General features: G+C 39.0%; 1 protein-coding gene across 7 annotated transcripts in view; it reads right to left on the reverse strand.

Moving 5' to 3' along the window:
- The window catches only part of diaph2 (diaphanous-related formin 2), a 475,685-nt gene that overhangs the window by 266,727 nt on the left and 183,286 nt on the right, over positions 1–25,672 (reverse strand). For all 7 annotated transcript variants that reach the window (XM_067457381.1, XM_067457382.1, XM_067457379.1 and 4 more), the window contains one exon: positions 23,989–24,103. In XM_067457381.1, coding sequence (XP_067313482.1) covers positions 23,989–24,103 — 115 coding nt within the window. The remainder of the gene's footprint in view (positions 1–23,988; positions 24,104–25,672) is intronic.

The raw sequence follows: 25,672 nt of genomic DNA on the forward strand, positions 1-25,672 counted from the left end.
GGATCCAGATAAATGAGGAATTTGGGCACGATGAAAGGAAGATGCATAAGACAAAGAAGGCAATAAATGATGATACATAGAAGATCTTCTAAAATTAGGTTATGGTTTGAGGGAAAGAAAATGAAAATCTAGAAATGAATGAGTGTCTTCTCAGATGTCAATCAAAGCTGCCTGGTAAGCTAATTGAAATGAGTGGCATGTTCTACTTACAATATAGCACACCATCAGATTGCTCTACAATGATGCATCTAACGCTAATGCAATTCTGTCTCAGATGTTTTTAATATGTGTATTTCAGCTCAATGGAATGCAATATTTGGCATTTCATCAGTGTATAACATGCAGTGAAAATATTAATAATAATGCATGGAATAATATTCTATTGTCCACTAAACTGTATACTATATATGTTAATATGTGAATTAATATCTAATATCTTTAAGCCAGTGCTCCTTTGTTTATATCTAGGGCTTATGAAAAGTAATGTCATAATATATTTGCTTATATTGCATTTTTATGTATTATAATGATAAGGAGTATTGTTTTAGAATACAACACTGTTCCCTATATTTTCTCATTGTCAGACTGAGAGTGGAATTACAGGAATGGGATATGAAAGAACGCTGCTGACCTTTCCTCCGCGACTTGTTTGTGAACAGTCCCTCTGCATAAAGAAACTGGCGAAAATCCATTGGCAAACTCGTTTAATCTTCTGAACGACATCTAACGTTACATGGCGGCGAGGCAGTGCGCACCCCTGGGAAAATGTTAAAGCAGTACTGACAGACACCATTACCAGCCAAAGACCACATCGCCCCTGGTATTGAAATACACACCATCCCAGAGGACATCAAATGTGTGAAAATTAATACTTTGGCATAAGGCCAAAAAAAAGAACTAAAATGACACGTAATTGATTCTCAATCTAACAGTTCACTTGTCGTTTAGAAGCATTTGTGGCTGTCGTCACCTATAAATTACTCTCTCGGTGATGTTTACATTCTCGGAGAAAGAGGGGGGTAATATTAAATAGTCTTGTGTGAGCACGGCTGGTGCAACATGCAAAAATCGTACAAAAGGAAGTACACACTCCCCCAACATTACAAACCATGAGCACTGGGAATGTTACTGAGGTCTGAGTGCCCCCTACTGTCTAAATATATAAGAGGTCACACCTGGAGCCCTTACACTACTGAAAATCAAGCGAAAAAATCTCATAAGTGAAACAGACTTCTTATGAGGAACCATCCATTGTGATGCAAATAGCTGTGTAGGTTAATGTGGTGTCTGGTGGTTTAAATAGTTTCTTTGGTTCCTGCTATGTATTATTACTTGGACAGACAAAAAGTCCACAGCCGTAACTGCATCACTTATGCATGCTTTAAGTATACACTGCACTATGGGATCTCAAAAAGCTGCAGCTGGTAATAACTATGCATATGTGGATATAAATACTCTCTATCTCTCTCTCTCTCACACACAGAGAGAGAGAGAGAGAGAGAGAGAGAGAGAGAGAGAGAGAGAGAGAGAGAGAGAGAGAGAGAGAGAGAGAGAGAGAGAGAGAGAGAGAGAGAGAGAGAGAGAGAGAGAGAGAGAGAGAGAGAGAGAGGCATGAGCATTGCAGTAGCAGAAGATAGCTCTCAGGCACGAATCAATAAGGTAGAGTCAAATAGGCTGGCTATGTTGTGTGACGGCCAAAAACCCTCATCAGCGCACAGTCTGAGAGAGCTCTCCAATACACACTGACTGACAAGCTATCACCTCACAGGATCAGACACAATATAGTATCTCTCCCTCCCTCCCTCTCCAATGATACTCAGACACACCTTACATAGAGGACAAGTCTGGGGTGAGTTATGAACACAGCGTACCACCCAGCTATAAAGCACTGACACTCCTGCGGTAACATTAAGTCCAGTTCATTATGACGGTAATGATAGCCATTTATCAATCATTAATCACATACTCTGATGTGGAATATATGGGCAGACAATCAAAGAGAGAGAGAAGAGGCAGAGAAGGGTTTTTAAATGAAAATGCTGCTGCATTAAGGCAGTTATTCGTCTGTTGCAGTAAAATGATCCTATTTAAACACTCGGAAGCCAATCACTGTTTTAATCAACATAGCTGTCTGGGTATGTACAACAGAATACTGAAAACACTAAATAAGTGTGTATGTGTTGTGCTGGCTGGCATGGACCAAGACCATGTAAAATAAATACATTTATTTTGGATATTAATATATTTGTCTTTAAGTCATCATCAAGCATTTTTTTAACTACATGTTTTCAAAATAACTATTATTTTCGTTGTGTACACCTGTCTTATATTGCATTAATTTATTTGTATTTTATTATTCATATATTGTTATTTAATTTTTTAGCATTTTTTGAAGCTTTGAAAAAAATTATAATCTAAGCAACCCACACCAGGGAAATCAATCAGACATAACATTGTGACCACTGAGAGGTGAAGTGAATAACCATGGCACCTGTTAGTGGGTGGGGTATATTAGGCAGCCAATGAACATTTTGTCCTCAAAGATGATGTGTTAGGAGCAGGAAAAATGGGCAAACGTAAGGATTTCAGCGAGTTTGACAAGGGCCAAATTGTGATGGTTATGTGATGGAGAAGAAAAAGGAGGAGGAGGAGGAGGAAAAGGAGAAGGGAGGTGGGGGGATAAAGAAGGAGAAGGAGAAGATGATTGAGAAGGAGAAGAAGAAGAAGAAGAAGGGGGAAGGAGAAGGATAACTGAATTTCACACCCTTTATTAAAAATGTTAAACTTTGTCCTGTGAATTAACACAGCAAGAATGAAGAAGAAGAATGAAGAAGAATAAAGAAGAAGAAGAAGAAAGAAGAATGAAGAAGAAAGAAGAAAGAAGAAAGAAGAAAGAAGAAAGAAGAAAGAAGAACTAACTAAAGAAGAAATAACACACAGGAAAAAAAGGAAATACAAGCAAACAGAGTGCATGCTAATGAAACGAGGGAAAATACGACTGTGTTATGTTATGACTAAGGTCAGGTCAGAGGCTCTCTATTGAGGGTGAGAGGTCATGACCCCTGAGTTTTTTTTTTTTTTTTTCTGATTCTAGGGGAGTTTGGCATGTAACACACAAACAAATTATTACACGACCCCCTTTAAACATTTGTACATGCTCAAAAAACACTGGCTCCACCCTTTCTTCAGCTCAAGACAGGAACAAATACACCCGTTGACTAAAAGCTGTCCCACAGCGGCGTTTTTAAAAGAAATCATTCTTTCAAGTGTGTCACTAGAGCTTAAAAACTGGGCCATTCACACTGTCACCTACACAACAGCAGGGACAGGCCATCGGCCCGGGGAGACAACATGACTGCCGGGAAAAAGTGTTAATGTAGACAAGACATGCTCTGTATGGAACACTAAAGTCTGAAAAGAGTCATCTCCATGCTCATGGACCTTTAAAGGCAATGAAAAGACAGCCATGTCCAGTCATCTCTCTTTCACTTAACCTGGCACTATCAATCTGCCGACATCACAGAACGACACAGCTGAATTGTGTAACTGCTGGAAAGGAACTATTCACATTTCTTATAATGCACTCAATTCATTTAGCTCAATTTGTAAGAGAGCAGATTTGTTCAAGCCACACAAGCTTGAAATCAAGCTTACTCCCATTATCGCCATGGCCACGTCCAGCCATGCTGCTGCTCTCGTGCTCTCATAGGGCTTCCTTAATTATAATAGACAGAATAATGAGAGTGGGAACTGGCAGAGGACCAGAGCAAATACAGCCACACAGGTATGTATGTACATACTGATCTCAAGTTCTCAGAGTCTGTGGCATTATCAAAAGCCCTGCCCCTGCTCAAGAGCGCCACCTAATGGAGCCACTGAAAACAACCACCTGCAGCCACAGGGTGTAGAAATGTACAAATCAAAGAAAAAATCTGTCTGGTGATGTGTGGATATAGTCATTCAATACAGTTTATTTAGGCTAGTTTAGGAGCATGCCCACAAAACTCAAGTAGATGCATTTCAAAGAGATGTTTAGACATGACTGCCACAGTTTGTTTGTCCGTTTTGGTGGGTATAAGAGACCTACATACATATATACATATATATATATATATATATATATATATATATATATATATATATATATATATATATATATATATATATATATATATATATATATATATATATATTAGAGGATGGATAACCGACCCGAGCCCGACGGGTTCCGACGGTACCCGACGGGTCGGGCCGGGTTCGGAAAGATATTTAGAAATGACGTTCGGGTTTGGGTCGGGCTCGGTCACGTCAGCGCGAAAAGGCATTGAACCTTTTAAATTTAAAACTGCTTATTATGCAAGTAGCCAATGGGCCTGTTTAACTTGATGCAATGGTTTGTTTTTGTGATTAAAATACATGTAAAATATTACCCTAACATCCGTCTTCCTGCATGCGGAAATTTGTTTATGTCGCCGTGACAACAACGCGCAACACGTGCGTGCATATTGCCCGCGGCATCCTCATCATTCCAGTGAGCGCAACTTCAGCGCTGCTGGCGGCAGGACAGCCTTGAAGCCATCTGCAGTTGATGCAATCCTTTTTCTGCATAAACCTCGATTAGCCTAAACTTTGATGGATAGATTATGTAAATAGATCCCATGTTGCAGTTTAGGAACCACAGTTTGAGAAAATTGGTAAGATGACTTTCATTTCAATAAGCATTTAAATTGTGTTACGTTAATGTTTTGTTCTGTTAGCTTGGGCCATTTTTAGCAGACCTTTGTTCATTTAATTTCAGTTGGCTATTTGATAGGGCTCTGTGTAACGTTTAATGCCCCGTGTGCGCGCTGATGCGCTCGTCTGTAAACATTTCAGAATGCCTTCCTTACAGTTGCTTAATAAAAGCGGGATTTCCACACAAACAAACGTGCGTGTCATTAGTATATGAGGGGAAAAAATTGATTTTAACTGTCGGGCTCGGGTCGGGCTCGGACATAAATATTTGAATGCCTGTCGGGCTCGGGTCGGGTTCGGTTACTGCTCTGTCGGACGCGGGTCGGGCTCGGATTTCTCTCAGAAATGATGATCATGTTGGGTAAATACTCTGTGTATCATTAAAATCTTTTTTTTTTTTACAACACCGATAAAGATTGTGTATTCCAGCCTGATACCAGCACACGTACAGACAGGGTTGCCAAGTTTTTACAACAAAACCCACCAACTACTAGCCCTAAACAATAGCTTCTCGGGGGGTTCTCCGCTAGTGATAGGTTGGCCAAAAATAAATGTCTAAACCTTGTGGAAAGCCTTACCAAAAGAGTTGAAGCTATTACATTTGCAACTCCATATTAAAACCAAGTGGGCGGCATACCTGTTTATACCGAATACTGGTATTTACTTTTAATGATATAAATTTTTATTATACCGCAATACCAGCATATGTCGCTTAACGTTCGAAACGTAGCGCAGCGTGACACTGTTTGAGAGGGGTCCCTTTTCACTGTTGCACTGTGGTGAAGGCACAGCTGAGATCGCATTACAGCGGACTCTGGTTTCACACCGCATGCCCAAGCAGTGCGTATGGAGACCGGGAGCAGCTGATCCGCAGCTTGTTTATTGCAAATACAGATGAATCTTGTCCATTATTTCACCTTTTCTGGTGTTCTCCTCTGACCCCTTTCTGTTTTGTGCTTTGATTTATGGGCAGCATGTATCTGCTGCAAATGCGACCGTGTTCCCATCTGTCCAAAACACATATGCATATAACATGCTGTATATAGGTAGTCCACATGATAAAAGTAACCTTAATGTTGAGATATGCCTCTCGTTTTAATCATTTAAACAAGCCTTTGAAGTTTGGGCTAAAACTTCTGACAATAATGTTTGTGTATTTTATTTTATTTTAAATCACAGCACTGGGGCACTTCACTACATGATTTCATGGTGAAATTAGATTTTTTATTTTTTATGTTAATCGGGTCAATTTTGATCAAGCAGGGTTGTAAAAAATAGACGCGGCACCGAAACGATCGCGGCACTGCCGCTTCTGCTCCTGCAACGCGCTGTTGCATCGCCTCTGTGTGCGGTGTGAAGGCTCTAATCTGTTAAAATGAAATATAAAAAATATATTTTTATAAAAATAAATAAATAAAAAATATATATTTATATTTATATATACGCTTTCTTACGCTTAGGAACATGTCTCTTTTTGGAGTGCCGCGACGAGTTTAACAACACTCACCACATGGTTCATATAGATCAAAATAAAGACCAGAGTGACTGCGTTTACATTTTTAATGGACTCTATACTGCTCTACAAATCAACCAGCGCACATGTCTAGCATATTTAATTGCATATTTAATTGCATTTAATGCAAAAACATTTAATGCACATATTTAATTTTTCTTCAAATAAAATATGTGCAAATAAGGACACTGATAGCGCTGTACGTCTAATCATGAGTGTGATGACACAATGGATTATTCTGATACACAGAATGATGTAGACTGAAAACTCAAAGAAGCATTGGCAAAAAAAGTAACTGTGCTTTTATTCTTTCCGTGTTAAACTGACGTGTGTTATTTGTTAATAGACTGTAGAGCTCTTAAATGTACTGAAAATATAATTAGACATTTTAAATGTTTTTGCCCGTTTCTCCCTCATTTTGGCAGTTTTATATTATATAGGGTCAGGTTTTTAAATGCTTAAGATGCCCTCAATTCAGCTTTTTTCTCTCTGTGATCATATTTTAACTAGGGCATAGTCAATCTACCGCAGTATTTCCACTCTCAATCAGTAGAAAATGCAGTTAACACCCGGGCAGGCATGGGGGGAAAAAATACTTTCATATACTCCAAAACCAGTAAAATTTTGAAAAATACAGTGATATAATTTTTTGGTCATACCACCCAGCACTAATGCAAAGGTAGACATCCCAAAACTTTTGGAAATATAGTGTATATGTATTATTACAAATTAAACTTTTCACTCTCTGAACCAAAAGCCATGCTGCAACCACTAGGCAAGCTCCATTTAAGCTCAACTGCCTCCTACACTCCTTTGACAGTGCCACATGCGCAAACACACACACACTTGTGGCATTCAGTTTCAGCTCAAAGACTAGTAAAGGCTGGTTGCCATGGTGACAGGTGCATGCAGAGCTGATGCATGTGTGTGTTCGCACAAGTAGAATCGGGGGTGTGTGTGTGTGTGTGTGTCTGTGACGCGTGTCACACAGTTCTTACTCATGACAAACAAGTGCCGTGGAACATCAGATAACGTGAAAACTCGCATACTGCTGCCTAAATGGACAATCGGAGCACAGCCCGCAGAGAAAGGGGTTAATACGTGATCAAGCCTGGAGGTACAGTGAGTGACTTTCTATCCATCTCTCGCACATTCACAATAAAGTTGGCCGTGATCCCTCCTATTCTTTCTTGCATATCAAGGTGAGAGATCGTAGGGATTCATTTATCTAAATACAACAGAGAAACTACAGCTGTCAGCTGCACTCTAATAACCATGAGGAAAAAAATCCTTTATACGCTCCCACACTCACAAAATGGAGGTGTGCCACACAAGAGAGATTTTGAGTAAGGTATAATGATAGCCTTACAAAAAAACATGTATACCAAATGCATTCGGAAAAAAGTCCCATCTCATAATAACAGTTTGCCTGTAGCGTGACCCTCTATTAGCATTTACTCTTACACTAGTGTTCCAATGTCCTTACTGAAAAAAAAATATACACTAGCTATGTTCATTCATTTTCCCATGGCAACAGATTCATCTAGATTTTGGTAACACTTTACAATAAGGTCTTATTAGTTAACATTAGTTAATGAATTAACTAACATGAACTAACCATGAGAAGGACATTTGTTACTGTATATGTTAATCTTTGTTAACGCTATAGTTAATAAAAACACAGCTGCTCATGATTTGTTCATGTTAGTTCACAGAGCATTAACTAATGTAAGCAAGATTTTATTTTATTTTTTGTAAATGTTGAAATTAACAAAGATATATAAATGGTTTAAAAGTAACTAATCTTAACTAATGAAACTTATTGTAAAGTTGTATCTAGACTTTTAAGTTAAACAAACACACAAACAAAAACAACTAAATTAAATGACATCTCAAAGTTAGTGATATATTCAGGATAAAATAGAAAATATATTAAAAAAATAATAATTAAAAAAATACTACATTGTCAGGATTTCCCCCCAATTTTCCAGTTTTCCTTTGGATAATGGTTATAAACAGCACAAGTTATTGCGTCAGTCATGGCATTGCATGTCTATTCGAGCTCTCTCTCTCTCTCTCTCTCTCTCTCTCTCTCTCTCTCTCTCTCTCTCTCTCTCTCTCTCTCTCTCTCTCTCTCTCTCTCTAGAATATTGTGATTGTGTTGCTCATATTTATTCAACATAACTATATTCCATATTCCACAATATCATTAACCAAGATTGTGATGGCAAACAGCATTCTCTTAGCAACTATATCCGTTAAAAAAAAAAAAAAAAAAAAAAAAAAAAAACACTTGATCAGTGATAAGTTTAAAGAACTTTAATATACTACTTCATTAACACAAACTAGTCACACAACCCAGAATAGATTACTGATTTTGGGGGTGAGGGGGGTGCTTTTTCACACATCTATAAAAGAAATGGTGTCAATGCATTGAACCTCTCTAGTAATCGTATCAGCATCAGCCACAAAAGACTCTAATCTAAATGCATTTACAACAAGCCTCGTTAGAGAAATGTAAGGTTATTTGCCAAAATCTTGGAGTAATTGATTAGCAATTTCATCTGCCAGAGCGAGATCATTTCTGGTTATTGTGATATTGCTTTGTCCCATAATGCATACGAGGGATGGCTACCAGCCCATGTTGGCACTCTACCAGTCAAAGCAGCATGTGTTTGTGAGTGTTGAACCATGATATGATGGGCAACTGGACCAGAGGGTTGGAGATGGGAGGCAGACAGGCAACTATCAGTGCGACACGGTTGCGGAGTAATCTGAAGGGACAGCAGCAAGACCCGGGAAGTCTCAGGAGCCGGGGCAGCGTTATTCTCTACTCTCCCGGGTTGAATTGTGTCTCATGTATTCAGTGTTAATCTCACCCTTCGGGGACATTTGCTGTTGCGTTAATTACACACCGCCTGGAGCATTCATTAACACACACACACACACACACACACACACACACAAACAACGCAGACGGCATGCAGAAGTTCACTGACACCTTATCCTACTAGCACAACACATGCACAACCTGGATACTAGAAGCCTAGTACATAGATCTAAGGATAAATAAATGACATGAATGTAAAAGGTTAAGCATAAACAAAGAGAGCATTATTATTAAAACACATAGACGTGCACACTAGAAATGGGTATGATCAGTTGCAACATACAACACGATATAGGTCTGACACATCATAATTGAATTGCAACAGGTGGAAAAGAAGAAGAAGAAAGAAGTTGAGCTAAGATTCAATTATAATGCATCACAATGCTTTTATTACCAAACATCTTAAAATTCTTAAACAAGAAATATTTACTATAAGCAAAATTAATCGTCTGGTTTTGGGAGAAAATAACTCAAAATTAGTTTAATATAATTTTAATAATATATAAAATTATAATTTTGAGTTATTTTTTCCCAAAACAAGACAATCATTTTGATGTGTCTAGTAAACATTTCTTAATAAAAGAATGGTTATAGTTTGACTAGAAACAAGACAAAAAAAAATTAACTAAGTAAGGTATATAAATTAGATCTAACTGTTTGTCAAGCCATCTTTTATTAAACAAGTGTATACAAGTAACAGTAAAGACATTGATAATAATCAGAAATCTTTCTTGAGAACAAAATCAGCACATTATATGATTTCTAAAGGACACGTGACACTGAAGACTGGAGTAATGACTGCTGAAAATTTTGCCTTTTGATAACCGGAACAAGTTACATTTTAAAATATTTTATATTTATATGTAGAATGTACTATTGTGATATATTACTACAATTTAAAATAATTGGTTTTCAATTTATTATACTTTAAATTATCATTTATTTGTCCCATTATTTCTGTGATGCAAAGCTGAATTTTCATTATCATTTCTCCAGTCTTCAGTGTCACATGATCCTTCAGAAAGTTGGAAACAGTTCTGCTGCTTAATATTTTGTCATAACCAGTGATACTTTTTTATAATACTTTGATGAACAAAAAGTAACACACAAAAAAAGAAGAAGCAAATTTCTTAAAAATCGAAATCTTTTCTAACAACAACATCCACTACTGGTCAGTAATTTGGGGTCAGTAATTATTATTTTTTATTTTATTTTTTGAATCAATAATTTTATTCAGCAAGGATGTGTTAAATTGATTAAAATTGATAGAAAATGAGATTTATATTATTTGAAAATATGTTAATATTTTGAATAAATGCACTTCTTTTGAACCTTTTATTCATCAAATATATTAGGCAGCATGATTTCTGAAGGATCATGTGGTACACTGGATTTTGTTTCTTTTCTTTTTCTTTTTTTTCTTTTCTTTTTTGTATATGTATATACAATGATCTCAAGTAGTGACAAACTCATGATATACTGATATATGATTGTATCAGTACAGACCCAGTCACGCCAACAACATCTAACCTACTTAACACTTTAAATAAACACACAGCATGTGTATAATCACACTACGCTATCTACAGTGCCACAGTTTGTCTCATCCACATCCAAAACACCCACCACATTACCACAATCCAGTGCCAACATAGCCAGACGGGGCTGCAGCTAATGTTCACACAATTAACTCCAGAGATCTTGGTCTCTCCCCAACCCTCTTATAACCTCTTCCTCCCTGCCTCACCCTGCTTGAGACCAGCCCTCATTACTGCCTGCCATCCGCCGACCTCTCACCATGGAAACCCAGTCACATATCTCACACACACCTGGGGTTAAAACCACAAGCAGATTCGCTCTCTGTTTCCAATCTACAACTGCCTATAGATGGTGGAAGGGCCATGGGGAAGAGCCGAGTATATTGCTCCGTCGTGGCAGTCAGGTTGGTTTCTGGACCAGAGTGATGGGCTGGCAGGTGACCCTCTCCACTAGCAGCTGGGCCCAGCCCCAGCCGCGGACTCCTTAATTGTGCCACAAGGGAGCTCGAACTCTCTCCCCCTCCGGTCAATTACAGCGCTAGTTGGTTTAGACAAGATGAAGAACACGAGATAGAGACAGTGAAAGGGAGCGAGATGCCTTTTGACTGGATTTTAGACAGAGTGAATGGGTTTAAATAGCCATGTGGGTTGAGAGACCCTCCATCACTGCTGAGCACCTGCGTGATAGTTATGTATCGGTCGACTAATGGACTCTGGCATTATAGGAGAGTTAAACATGCTTCAGTAGCCTCAGCATTGGAAGAGGGGGGGGAAGCATCAAACATCCTCTCTGACATGACATAGACCATTAGCACTGCCATCAGCATGGCAAACATGCGTTATAGGATGCCGATGCCGCACACCAGCGGGAAACCAGCATTGAGGCGCACGCAGGCAAATCAATCCAGCTTGATTGTTATTAAAGAGGGAGGAGGGTTGCCGTGCCTCAAGCCCTCGTCCATATGATATCACGCAATATATACTAATGATCTGAAAGTAAACTGCACATACAATAAAACAGGCCGGAGAGTTTAAGTGGACGGTGGTTTGACTCTGGTGTGTCACGTCGATGTCTCTAATCAAATATCAGAGGACTGATGAGAAAATGTAATACAAGGTGGTGTTAGCAGAAGAACACGAGTGCTCTGACGTTGATGGTGTGAAATGTGATTAAAATTGAATCAAGGCATATCAATCGTGTGAGGTTAATTTGTATTAACACGGCGTGCCAAAAGTGTGCTTTCAATCCCTGCGATGCCCATGGCTTCAGAAAGGTTAATAAGTTGCCTCACCTCGGCCGAGACGGCGGAGGGAGGAGAGAAGAGGTGGAGCGTGCTCGTTTAATGCAAATTCACAAGAGCACATTCAGCAATAGTCACATCTATTCAGAACATCTGCTCTTTTGGCCTCATCTTCAGAACCCTTAAAAAGAAAAGAATCCTTATACAGTGGGCGCAAAATAGTTTTGGACACTTTCGGACACTCAGGTCACACTTAAAAATGTATGAATGCTATTACATGAGAAACAAAAGAGAAAACCAAGCAGCATTTGAAATCTAGAGCTTTCAGCAGTCGAGGTCATTTTAATAGAAGTGAGCAGTGTTGTTGTTGTTCATTTAAACTTTTAAATGCTGCAAAACCCGCTTTAGTTTGTAAACTCTGGGGTGGCGTTTCAGTGTAGACCGTAGATGGACAAGTGGCTGCCCAGATCGTCAAGCCCCTATCATATCACCATTACGCTATCCAAAGACGACAATAACAGACCAGAGCTGTCTCTCTCAGTGGCTCTTTAACATACCAGCCTCAATGACCATGTAAACAATGACATGGAGATGGAACTGCAGGTTTTGATGACTTTGTTATTCTTTTTAGCAGCCATTTTGCAGTTAAACTCTGCATTTTATAATACTGCAGCTTGCTACGTGTGCAAACGGCAACTGTTTACTCTTGTATGTGTGCACAAATGGTCATTTTACATGCATTTCGGTTGTGTTGTGTGGATGGAGATAATGTTTAATTTTAAAACGCTGTGTTAAAACAAAAACCAGTGTAAACAGGACCTTAGACAACACCTTAAAAGACTGAAAGAGGACCAGATGCTAAAATTAAACAAAACTTTTAATTTAACTATAATAATATACTATAATAGCATATAAATAATACTAAAATAACACTGAAACAGAGTTCTAACGTGTGTGCCTTAGCAGAGTAACCATACTATGGACATATATAAATAAAATAAAATGAACTTAAATTAAATGAATTTAACCTTTTGATATTTAAATGTATTAGAATAAATCCCACTGGATTGTATACCTTGCTATACAATCTTGAAAACCCATCCATACATTTTGAAGTTTACTTCTTGAAGCCACTATATTCTCTCTCGGCATTTTCTCTGCTGTAAAGTTGACAATTAGCTGTTGGATCAAAGTTTGGAGTCAATCCCATTCACAGTCACAAGTGATGAAATGCTTTCTATATTGCACCCTGTGGCTGTCTGCGAATGGATTTAGTGACAAGATGATGGTGGTGTGTGTGTGTGGGGGGGGGGGGGGGGGGGCTCCTGTATAAGGATGAAGGCTTGTATCAGCATCTAGACAGCACACCACAAACACTTTCCACCTGTCCACTGCCAAGGGCTGACCAACACCTTAGAAAATTGGAAAGAAAAAAATGTGAGGAAGAGAGAGGCAGATAGAGAGAAACGCATAAAAAGGTATCTACTGTTCTGCTGACTTAGAGTCTGAGTAAAGCATAGCGTACACAAAACATAAAAGAGTGAAAAGCTTTTGTCTTTTAAAGACTGCAACAAAAAGCTCCAGTTTGTAGCCAATTCCCAGCGTGTGCCCATCATCAACTAGTGTGAGGAATTTTGAGATACTCAGAATTGTCGTAGATGCGACAACACATTTCATAGTTTGAAATCCAAACTGCCATTTTGTCAGGCATGCACAAAATAAGGCCACTGCATCTCCATATTCCTCAGAATTACGAGTGAATGTTTTTAAACTAATGGCTGTCAATGTTAAGCATACTGTGTATTTAAAAACGTGCATCTCAGGGAAGACGTAGAACACATATCTTAATAAAACATATTCAAAATTCAGAGGGAAGAATGAAAAAACAGTGAACGTTACAAGTCAAGGTTTCCTTAAGGAATTGTTGCTTTATGTTGATAGTAAAGAGACTTATCTTCTTTCATTTTTTTGCTTCCTTTCAAATGAACAATGTTTAGAGTTGATCAAGATAAACACAGAGGTCAGAGATCAGGAGAGCAGAAACAAATAAGATACAACATGTCAAAGAAAGGGTCAAGCTGTCAGACTATGACTGTCCTACATCAAGTGAAGACCTCAAAAGCTGATCTTTGCTGGCAAGAGGTCAAGAAAACTCTCTCAAGCAGTCAAAGAGGAGGACTTAAATGGTGATTGAACGACCAGATCAAGCAAGGAAGGATCTTTAGAAGACAGACTTTTAAAGGCACCGTGAAATCAAAGTGTACAATTCTTATTTTTATATTAATGTCACAGTATTTATAATACATTATTTACCCGTGCACATCATAATAATAATATTTTTAAAAAAAATCATAATCTTGATAAAAACATTTACTGTCTCAAACACTTTGCATCTATCCCATATTGGCAATTAGCAAATCCCAACAAGTCCCGCTCATTTTACTCACATATATGCCACAATAGGGACGAAAGGTTGGTCACAATTTTTGGTTTTTGTCAACTTCAACAACAGTCATAACATGCACATTCCCAAACAAGATGAATGTTCACTGTTCACTAAAAAAAATTAATTCAGTTGTGACCTACCCTATTGTCATTGCTTTCCTTTCCTTCACATAATTACAATTTAAGTTACATACAATTACAAAAGATAGGCACAGAAAGAAAATAAAAAAATTACTATACCATAAAAGTGGTTCATACAACCTGAGCAGTAGTCAACATTTTCTGAAAAAATATTTACGAGTTTACGAGTGAAGTATTAATGGCAGTTCAGTTGGAGTATTACACAAAGCTATTTTATGATTTATGAATATTTGGAATATAGCACACAAATTGAAAGGACCACCTTATAATACATTTATGCTGCTTTTGTACAGTTTGTATGCTTGACCAATTCAGTCCCTATTCATTGTAGGTGTTTCAAAAAATGTATGAGAAACAAAATATATTCTTTTTCATTAGACGGAAGAAAGAAATCCATGCATGAGTAAATGATGACATGACTGATGACAGAATTCTCATTTCCTTCATCATCTCTTTAAATCGCATGTTCAATCCTTAAGTTTCTTTCAGTGTTTCTCTTCCTGACCTTATCATTTGCTGTGCAGCCCACACCCTTACTTTTTTCTATACCCTCAACAAACGTACTCTATTTTCCCCAAACTGTCTTTGTAATGCCGGTCTCCAATCAGGGCAAGGGCTGTTGTGCGGTTGTGCGGTTGTCTGGGCTCTTGGCTCAGCTTTTCACAAAGAAGAGGCTTTTCACACCGTGGAGTGCGTTGTTGATATTCAGCGAGGCTCCATCTTGAGCACGCAGCACCGGGACTGTTTACACGACAGGCGGGCTAGGGGAGGCGGCGAGCGTGTTGTCCCCTCTGCTCTTCAGACCTCTCGCCACACTTTCTTGCCACCCTGAACCAATTCCACCTCAGAGTCTCGGGGACAAATTAAACATGATAAGACTTCACCACACAGGCCTGGAGAGCAGGGGGAGAGGATCACACCGAGATGTGGTCTCTGCACCATTTTTGATTTGTATGGAAATTAGAAGTCAAACTGCTCGAACAGCCAATAAACTTGCAGTCTGGGAAATGTAACATTTAGATAAGAGGCAATTACCATTGATAACGTGACCAGCGAAAAAAAGAAAAAGTGAGTGGAAAGTAAATAAAAACCTAAATGCATTTGAATGATGCTGATACGATAGAGGGAGTCTATAAGGATGTTTTAATAGGTGTGTTGACTGTATATTTGAATCGTTTTAAACAGATTTTCTCTCACATCTTTGCAGTTTCATTAAAATCAAAATCATACTAAACCAAGTTAATGTCATTTCAACCCAATACTGAATGTCAATAATATACATATTTTTTTTAAGATTTGTAGATATTATTGCATTCAAGCTCTAAGCTATTTGCTATGCAAGTTTCTCTTTGTATCGTCTAGTATAAGAAACACTGGGGAAGTAGCTCCCTTAACATATGCAGACATGAATATCTCCAAACCACAGCAGCGAAAGAAGCACGCCCATCACCATGCCGTGAGCAGGGCACATCTCTCTGGGGTATGCGCAGAGTTCCCATGCTCACATTCGGGATGCCTCACTGTGGAAGTAGGTTTGATGCGGACCCCTGCAGGGCTTGAGAGGATGTGACTCCAGCCTAAATACATCATCTCTCACTGTCAAACCCCACGGCAGAAAAAAATACACATCTGCCCGGGAGACCGTATGCCTCTGTAATGTGCCGTTGTTTTAATTTTCTTATTTCATTTTTTTGTCCTACTCCCTCTAGGCTGCATGTGGAGGGCACACGTCACTATTTTGAAGAGCTGTTGATTATTCATGTACCTCATACTGACAAGATAACTGTAAATGATCAGGTGATGCAGGGCCTGTTCATTTCAGTCTTAGCTCGTCCAATCACATCACACTACTGTACCAAATATGAGATTATCAGTAAACGTGAAACCAGAAACTCGTGACATAGAGATTAAGTCTATGAATATGAATGTTCTTTCTTTGAACAAATCAGAATGTCTTCACTAATGTCTACTTTTCTCTTTCCTGGGAAATTAAACCAGGATACTTGTCTTATAGTGAGTACTTGTTAAGATAATACGACTTGTTTAACTGAAAGATATTCCACCAGAAAACTCATTAATCTAAGGCTTAAAAGCTTGAGAAGTTGCATTATATATTTAAAAGCCATTCCATGCATAACATATCATTGTATTTTCATAGACGTCTTTAGACTTCAAACTGGATTTGGAAATCATGTTGCAGTAGCGTACAACAATGTCATCTTTTAACTTTCTCCAGGGAAATCAAGTAGACAAAAAGAAACAACTTCTGCTGCCTACTCAAAAGTCATGACATTAGCGGCAAGCAAAAACTTGCACTTAAACATGCCCCAAATGAGGAGTTATGAGGCAAAGACTTCATTGAAAGTTTTAGAGTTTCATCGAGACAGGTAGCACGGCGTGGTGGTATTTTCAAATGGGCTGTTAAGTGTGGTGGTTGCCCAAATTGCTCCCCTCTGAGATAAGATGATTAAAGTCAGTGGGACATCCAAGTGTAGCCATACGAGCCAAGAACTGTGGGGTATCTTTCTCAAAATGCACCGACTTCTGTATCCAGGTCACCCCCTGTGGCCTCTCTAATGCACAATAAACTCATTACAGCGCATTAATATTTAACTATCTAATTTTCCTGCATATGTGATTTATTAGAGAACGGCAAAAATGAGCGAGACTGTGGGCCTAGGCTGAGGCGGAGCACAGTGGGCAAACAAAGAAAAATTAGCACGGGCCATATTGGCTTTATTGAGACAAATTGGCTCTGCACATGAGAGCAATTAGAGAAATCGCTTTCTTTTCAGAAGCATGCCACCAGAAAGCAACTCTCTATTTTGGAACACTGCAAATTCGATAAAGTCCTCCGCTATCTGCAGAGAATTAAAAGAGAGCAACAATCTACAGCTGAGCTTCAAGGTCAAAGAGGTACACAGGAATCACTTTAAGGCAAGTTGGTTCATTGCGGCTCATTACGGTGGGGTCAATTTCTATGTAGACTGAATAACTGTTTCAATAACATTTAAAATCAACAATACACTCTGATAACGATTGCATCAAGAATATATGATTTTTCCAAAGTGGACTCTGAAGCCATTGCATTAGCTGAGGGGGAAAAAAAGTTGTGCCTTTAGAAAAGTGCAGGTGGCAAAACCAGTAGTGATCTGATGATAGAAAAAGCAAGCCATCAAACGTGTGTGTTGAGAGAAATAGTGTGTGCATGTTTCGTGCACTTGAGTTTTTAGTGCAAGACTGGGTTGCCTTGGGTCCAGATGGATATGTTGACGTCTGAGGATGAGTGATTTTCTGGAGTGATGAAAGAGAAAAAGAGAAAGAAAGAGAGGAGGGAGAGGGCCAGAGTCATGTGGACAGAGCTGCACTGGCAGATGCTTCCATTCGCAATAAACAGCATCAGCAATAAACAGCTCTGTCCTTAGGGGAGACAAGTGGAATGATCTAACCCCCTGTTCAAAGCGCTTTAGCATGCTGCTTATCAAAAGCCTCCTTTATTATTTTACTGTGGCATTAAGACCAAGCTGTTAATATGAGCCAAGCTGGAGAACAATTCCATTGCGCTCCGCATTCATCTGCCGCAGGGCGTAACGGGATTGGCTGGTATGGAAATAAACATAATTCTAATCAGGCGGTGGTCCTGTGTTATAAAGCCCAGTATGGAAACCTCAAGGAGCTTCTTTTGATACTGGGCTCTGTTATGTGTTATGTTACATAAAATACATTTGTGTCTGTTTGTGGTAATGCTTATATGTCCTTTTTCAAAAACATAACACTGCTGTCATAACAGATTACAGGCTTGAAACTGACAACAAGGCAATTCAAGCCACAAAAAAAAAAAAAAAAAAAAAAACATTTTAGGTGGTCTTGTTTCTGTCTTATATCTAACAGTCTGTGTAAGGATTTGAGCGTTTATGGTATGCAGGGAAGAAAAGAAAACTGGTGTAAGAGCTCTCATATAGAAACAAAATAGTGGGCAGTACATCTGAGGCCTTTGATCATGAACATGTTAGATCTGATACCATCATTAAACTGCCCAGGTCATTTCAGGACCCTCCATAATAGAGGTCAACAAGGAGGACCCGGGTCATACCCGGTCAGCCGGATATGGGTCGGTCCCATTCTATTACTTCAGGTCTGTATAACATAACAACTAAGTCGATCGAACAGCTGGCCATGATGGGAGTCAGTCAGCACTGTGCGTGTGTGTTTTGTAATTTGCAACTTGTAAAATTAGGATGAGACAGCGTGAGCCGGGAAATAAGGTGGGGGGAAAAACACGACCCTAGCTGTCAGAAGTAGAGAGGGTGTAGTTAATGCAAACTCACGGTGATCATGAGTTTTCCTGCTCCTATTGTGTGCAGCAGTGAATGCAAACAAACTTCAAATCTCAAAAACTGCTTGCAGCCTTGCATGCTCCGTTTAAATAACATTTAAAATCATCAATTGAATCCGAGATGAATTGTCACAATTCAATTTCAGACCCTGAAACTGCTCTCAAAATCTTATTTTTTAGGATGCTCCAGCTAACACGGAAGTGCAGTCTCAAGCGTTCTTTCTCTCATATGTATAATACTATTATAAATGAATCATCTTGTTACATCTAAAATCTTTGGCCAGACTCGACAGACTCGAGAAAGCAGAGATGATAGCAAATAAGTAATGCTAAAGTCAGCAGCCATGGCACTGAACAAGCAATCAATATTATAGTTCAAAAGGGCAAACAGTCAAAGTTATCTTATTATAGATTGAGTTGACTCAAGATACAACAACAACAAAAAAACTGCGCAGTCACATTTGTCATCTGTCTCCATGACAGCAAGTGGACTTTTAAAGCTGGAATAATGAGTGGATTAATCATGCTCTTTCAAGAGGAATAATATAGATGGAACTTTCTTGGCAAGGAGGACTGTATGCATCACAGTCAGGTACAAGGGAGAAGGCTGCTAACTAGAGGTAAGAAAACAGTAGTATTTTCCTGAACTTGTTTATTGAATTGCTAATAGCAAATTGCTGTGGAATATATGCTGTTCGGGTCCAGTCAGGACAGCTTTCAAATAACATTCCGGTCCACGTCGGTTGTACATTTATGGCATTTCTCAGTTCTTTACGGGTCTGTTTCCAACTTTCAAAAAACAGACAGGTCCGGGTCTGGGTCCAGTCGGTTTTGTTTAGAAGATTTACGGGTCTCTTCAGGTTCTGGTAAAATATGTTGAACCTGTGAAGACTACTCCATAACACAAGAATTAAGCCTTGGCTGAGGCACACAAGGATGCCGGGGTACTAAGGATGAGGGAGGAGTGAAATCAGTAGTTCAGGTAGTTTTACCAAGCTCTTTGCGGGGGAGCTGAGGTACTGAGTCACAGTCTTGTTTCTAAAAATAAAATCTGACATTGATGTCTTACACAGCTGGCAGACGATCAAAAAAAAAAGAAAAAAGAAAAGTGAACAGTCGCACAAGCACTGAATATGAAGGTGCAAAAGAATAAATAAATTCACAATTATTCTATGCATAGAATACACATATGCTTAATTTGACACTTCGATGTGATTTTAATGTGATTGAAAATGTGAAAATAAAATATACAAAAAATGTATAAGGACAATTAACCATGGTCCCTCACTTTAATTCAGATAATTTTGCATATAATGCCATTAATGTGATTAAAATGTTTAGTCGTTTGACTGCAATCGTTCTACCATTTGCTGTATTCATGCAGGACCTTGCTTTAATATTAACCACTGATACTGTGAGCGATATATGGAACTTCACAATATGACCCTCACTTGCTTTTCATTACTTTTTCTCTAGCTTTCTCTCTCATCATAGGCTCACTGGTCATTAAGAGACGAAAATGATGGTAGTCCTCCTTTTAGAGGTCAAGTGCTGCCCTGGGCTCCTCCTTCTCCATGAATTACTTCAGCATTGACACCAATTATTAAAATACATCTTCATTAGATCTCGCTTCAGAGCTCCATCTGTGGAACAGCCAGGAGCGATCTTCACCACCCCATCACACTTAATTTACCCAGATCAAACTCATCTATTGCCTGAGCCACTCCAAGCACAGACAAGAGAGGGGTTGAGCAGTGCCTCCCCAAAAAAACATTTCAGGTTATTGCTGATAGTAACTGTTTTATGTATGTGACAGGAAAAAAAGCTGCCATATGACTTCATTCAACATCAATTTGCACTTCAAACAGATGCAAAAAAACACAGATTTCCTCCCCGAGCAGGAAAAAGGAGGAGCATGTGCGATCACAGAGAATATCAGTGAAGTGTTCAGGTGCTGCTGTGAGTTCAAACTTCGGTAAGAATTCATATGATACACCATTGCTGATGTGGTTTATATTTTAAAAGCAACAAGCAATGCATGTCATCACCGTGCCGGAGAGTCAGACTTGTATTTTCTTGAGAGTTTATGTCAGTGGTGAAGAAAACCTATTATGGCGAGAGGAGGAGCAAGTTTTGCCAGCATCCATCTTATTTCAGCTGAACAATAAAGCGGAGGCGTTGAATTGCTTTTCAAATGCAGTAGGCCATGCCACACACTCAATCCACCAGTGTATCTGATTTGATCCCCCAAGCAGAAACACAAGCAGAACCATTGATTGATACCACCAAGCAAAGGGAGTCTAGGGGAAATAAGGAATAAGAGTGTGAGAGAGGGGGTGGAAAGGCCAAGCAACTATGGCTACAAGGAAAACAACATTACAATAAAATCGGAATCTGACAAAGAAAATAATTTAAATTAGGTCTAAACTGGATTTCTGAAGAGGCTCAGGCTGCTTCTGAAGCATGTATTGACAAGTGGTGACTGTGGACAGTCATGCTAATCTACAAGGCTACCATTTGCGACGAAAGGGCACAGAACACTAGAGTTTTTCTCAAAAGTTCAAGTCCTGAGCATGTTTGCAGAGGATAGACCATTGATTAAACAAGTAGTATTTTCTTTATATCAGCCATTCTCAAACTGTGGTCAAACAGTGGTAAGCCAAACGGCCCCCAGACGGCATGAAGCATGACCAGTTTATTCAAATCCTTTTTCTTTTCCAGGTTTTGGGTGTATACAACTTAATAACACCAGATTTTTACTTTCACAGAGCAAGACACAAACAGGTAAATATTCTCTGTAATTTGCATGCTAGTATTCTGAAAAAGAAAGCACTAAAATAGCTGGCTTATCAACAAAAATTGCTGTTACATCAAGTCCTCAAAGTCTGTGATCATTTTGGTGATGCTTGATTTCACAATGTCATCAATAATTTAACCAGTCTAACGGAGCAGTACACATTTTACACTGATGGGAGATATTTAAACTAGCTTCCAAAACTTACAAAATATCAGTGTTTGAAATAGACTGCAACATTTGAAATAGTATGGAAAATAATTTATTAAGCAAATAATGACTTGCAAATGCTATACATGTTACTATGGTTACACTATATATTTGTTTTGTTAAAAGTATTTAACACCAGGCCCTTTGAGCAAAGGGAGAGACATAGATGCTGTGGCGTAGCATGGAACATGAAATGGAACAGAGCAAATACCAAATCTCAAACACCAGAAAGACTCATGCTCGGGGGAAACTAGACAACAGAGGCTTGTATTGTATAATCTACAGGGAGCAAGAACACATTTACACCCCCTTGACTCATTGTTCATTACCTGGCAGTCACCAGATAGATGTTTTAGCTATAAGCAAGTCGTCTAGAATGCATTTCCCTGGCACTGTTTGTCGGCGGACCCCACTCACCACTACATAAATAAAGCGGCAGTTGCGCAGACAAATGAAGCAAAGCTTGACCATTGACTGCTCTGCCAGCTCTGCAATGAGGATTTATAGTGTGTGGCAAAACCAAGCATCTGCGAGGCCCTTTAAAATAATTCATCCCTGGAGACTGCCAGCTGCACCAAGTCTCAAAAAATGCCGAAGACAGGGTGAGGACCCCACCCACCACCTCCTCCAACTGGTAGCGTGAAAGTATATTTTAGAGATACAGTCTTGGCAGTACACTGAGACTCCCTCATCAGATGGCAGATAGTTCAAAGTAAGTAGGATTACCAGTTGTAAAATATCATCCTCCTTTCCATTTCCCTTTTCAGCTGTGAGGTTTACCAATGGTTAATAATCTTTTAATTAAAAGTGGTACGATGAAGTAAGGTTATACTCGTTGTGTGAAAGTTTCCAGAATGGGTCCAAATCGCAACTTACACACTTCAAAAGCTGGATTTTCAGAGTTCTAGCTTCATCTTAAAAGAGCAGCTACAACTATCAAACACAGAAAAGCATATTTCATTCATGAAGACGTGCAGTTAGGGTTCAGAAACAGACCTGGGGAGAGACGAGTCAGTGGGTACGCTCCAGGCGTAATTGATAGGAACTGAGCCAAAGATGGGTCCCTGAGGAACTCTGCAACTCTTACTTATAAAACCTACACCTTTGCAGAGAAAAACTAAAGAAACAATACAAAGTATAGAAGACTGAAACCTAAACACAATTATATCTAAAAAAGGTATTCAGCTTCACAGGAACAGGTTGTTTTTGTTAGTGTCTCAGAAGAGAAAACGCAAACCTTAGTAACAATCAGCAACCGTTATATTCAAGAATAATATAGGGACTTCTGCACATCTTAGCCCACCACATTATGCTTAATGTGTTGCAGGATAGAGTTTAACAGACCGATATAATGTCAATACTGGAGAATAAGAAGAGTTATTGTTATCTGGAGCCGTGCCAATGGGCTAACGCTAGCAAGCTCCACAGACCACGGTCAATCTGCTCTCAGATCAGTTCACTCCATGACTGATCATTTGACCACGACTGCACACATGAGCAGACTCTTCAATTGTGCTCAATGTCTGACAGGCCCTCTGCAATGGCCTTTTATGAAACAGGCATTAAAATCTACAGAGGCCATTCACTGTCAAAGGTTCAACTCGCTGTCTTGCTGAAGGAAACATCCACTTTATCCTTCTCCAGCAGTGTGAATAAACAAGGGAAGCAAACGCAGAAACAAACTGGCCAAAACAAAAGTACAACTCTCTCTACTGTAACTTTCTCTTGCGTTCTTTCTTTTTCACTGTCTCTCGGGGGGCTTTCAGTGAAGCGGAAAGGCAGCCAAGCTAACCAAGCATGTCTGTCCTCTGCTCCTATCGAAACCCACAGCCGCTTAGAGCACAGATCCCATGAAGGAAGAGGGATGCTTTGTAAACTGTCTCTGTGCTGACATGTAAAGTGCACTTCCAACTCTGCAGCTCTCCTAATTGGCACAATGCTAAACACTTTTTTAATCTGATTGTGATTTTCCCCATAAAAAAGGGAAGTTATAGGGAAAAACCAAGACAGCTTTATAAAGATAATTAAGATTTCACAGAGACGACTGGGTTCCGAAAGTTTGAAAGGAATAAAACCAGCCATCAGGGTAGCTGAAACGACGTGTTCCTATGTGATTAGGAGGAGAGGCAAAGCAGGTTGTCCTTACCTCTGGATTTAGAAGAGAAGGACAGTGAAAGCTGGCCGAACATGTCCGTGCTCTCAAACCGCTCCTCTTTGACTTTGAGCCAAAAGCAATTTTCCGCCATCTCCTGAGGCACTATCTGCAAGCACAGAAAAACTCCATCAAACACCAGCAGGAATACAGCAAGCAAGCACCAATGCACACTTAAGCGCGCACACACACAACAGCATGAATACCTAAAAATACACCAATAAATAGGATCAGACAATTTGAACAATTTGCACTTTACAGTGTGTATGTCTGTGTATATGTTTGTAATTATAGACAACTAGTCGATTAGTCCATTATAGTACATACATAAAATGCATATCAGTGTTATACAACTGATCAGTCAACTAGTCATTAAGACAACTCACCAACTAGACTGTGGACATACATTGTTCTTATTCAGGAATACATGTGCCCATTCCTTGAGTATCTCTCTTTTTATGTGTGGGATAATAATCAGGATCAAAGTGATGTAAACTAGTAGAGAGAGGTGGCAGTTTAAACTATGTATTTTCTCCCTCACGGTTTACATATAGTAACCTCCTCCCCCTCATCATCTCTGGTTCATTCTCTCTGCTTCATTAAGATGCTGTGGTACTCGTCACCGTCACAGCTAATGTGCGTATGCAATAAATTAGGTTTTGGCAGAATTTAAAGAATTTAAAGCCTAAGACTTGAAAGCTACTGTCTTTTGCCGAGGGAAAATTTAAAGAGCTCTCCATACATATAAAACAGCCCCCAGTTTACTGCACTGGCATTTATAGTAAAGGGTCTCCACAGCACAAGGACCGTGTAAAGATGTATATGCAGTGCAATATGTAGCAATATGCACATGTAGTTTATATGTAGTGCAAAACTACATATAAAACAGATGAAAGACAGAATGATAGAACAATAGATAAAACTAGAGATAGATAAAATAGATAAAACGGATGGACGGACAGACAGACAGACAGATAGATAGATTTGATCTGTCATCCTCTTAACATCAGTATCAAACCTCAACGTCTATCACCACGAGGTGTTTCAATCAGAAACTGTCATGCTAAGTTTTTTTTTTTGCTTTTTGTTTGTTTCTTTGTTCTTTTGCTCTGCAATCAACACTTCACAAATCAAACCCGAAAGAAAAAAAAGGAAATGAGAGGTTATGTCTGGCATGTAATGACACCTTTGCAAAGACACTTCATTCTTAATCTGAGAGTACATTGCTGTTGTAATTTTTATAATTGCAGGCCAACAACTCGAAAAATATATTCCACAGCATATACCTACATACTACTATTTCCAAGAAATCTGTGGGATATAATTAGAACATGGACAAATTAGACTGAGGAACTGTCAGAATCACAAGGAATTGCTGCATTTATGGATAAACACATTTTGTATCCTCTTTCATTATAAAAGAGATCTGGTCGTTTCCTCAACTGTCTGCAATATAAGCTTTAAAGAAAAATTACATAGTTCAGTTTGTCACACCACAAGAGTACTGGAGCAGAACACAGGAAGTCAAAATGCCTCTCAATTAAACACTAGGACAGATTTACTAAACAGGGCATATTCGTGCAAGAGTGTAATTCCAAATGGGAGGCAATGGGAGTGGTAAGTTCTTTGCAGGATCTACTTACGACGGAAATGAAAGCATGCAGGCGCAGTTGGATCG

Source organism: Pseudorasbora parva, chromosome 11 (genome assembly GCF_024679245.1).
Source record: "Pseudorasbora parva isolate DD20220531a chromosome 11, ASM2467924v1, whole genome shotgun sequence".
Taxonomy (NCBI): domain Eukaryota; kingdom Metazoa; phylum Chordata; class Actinopteri; order Cypriniformes; family Gobionidae; genus Pseudorasbora; species Pseudorasbora parva.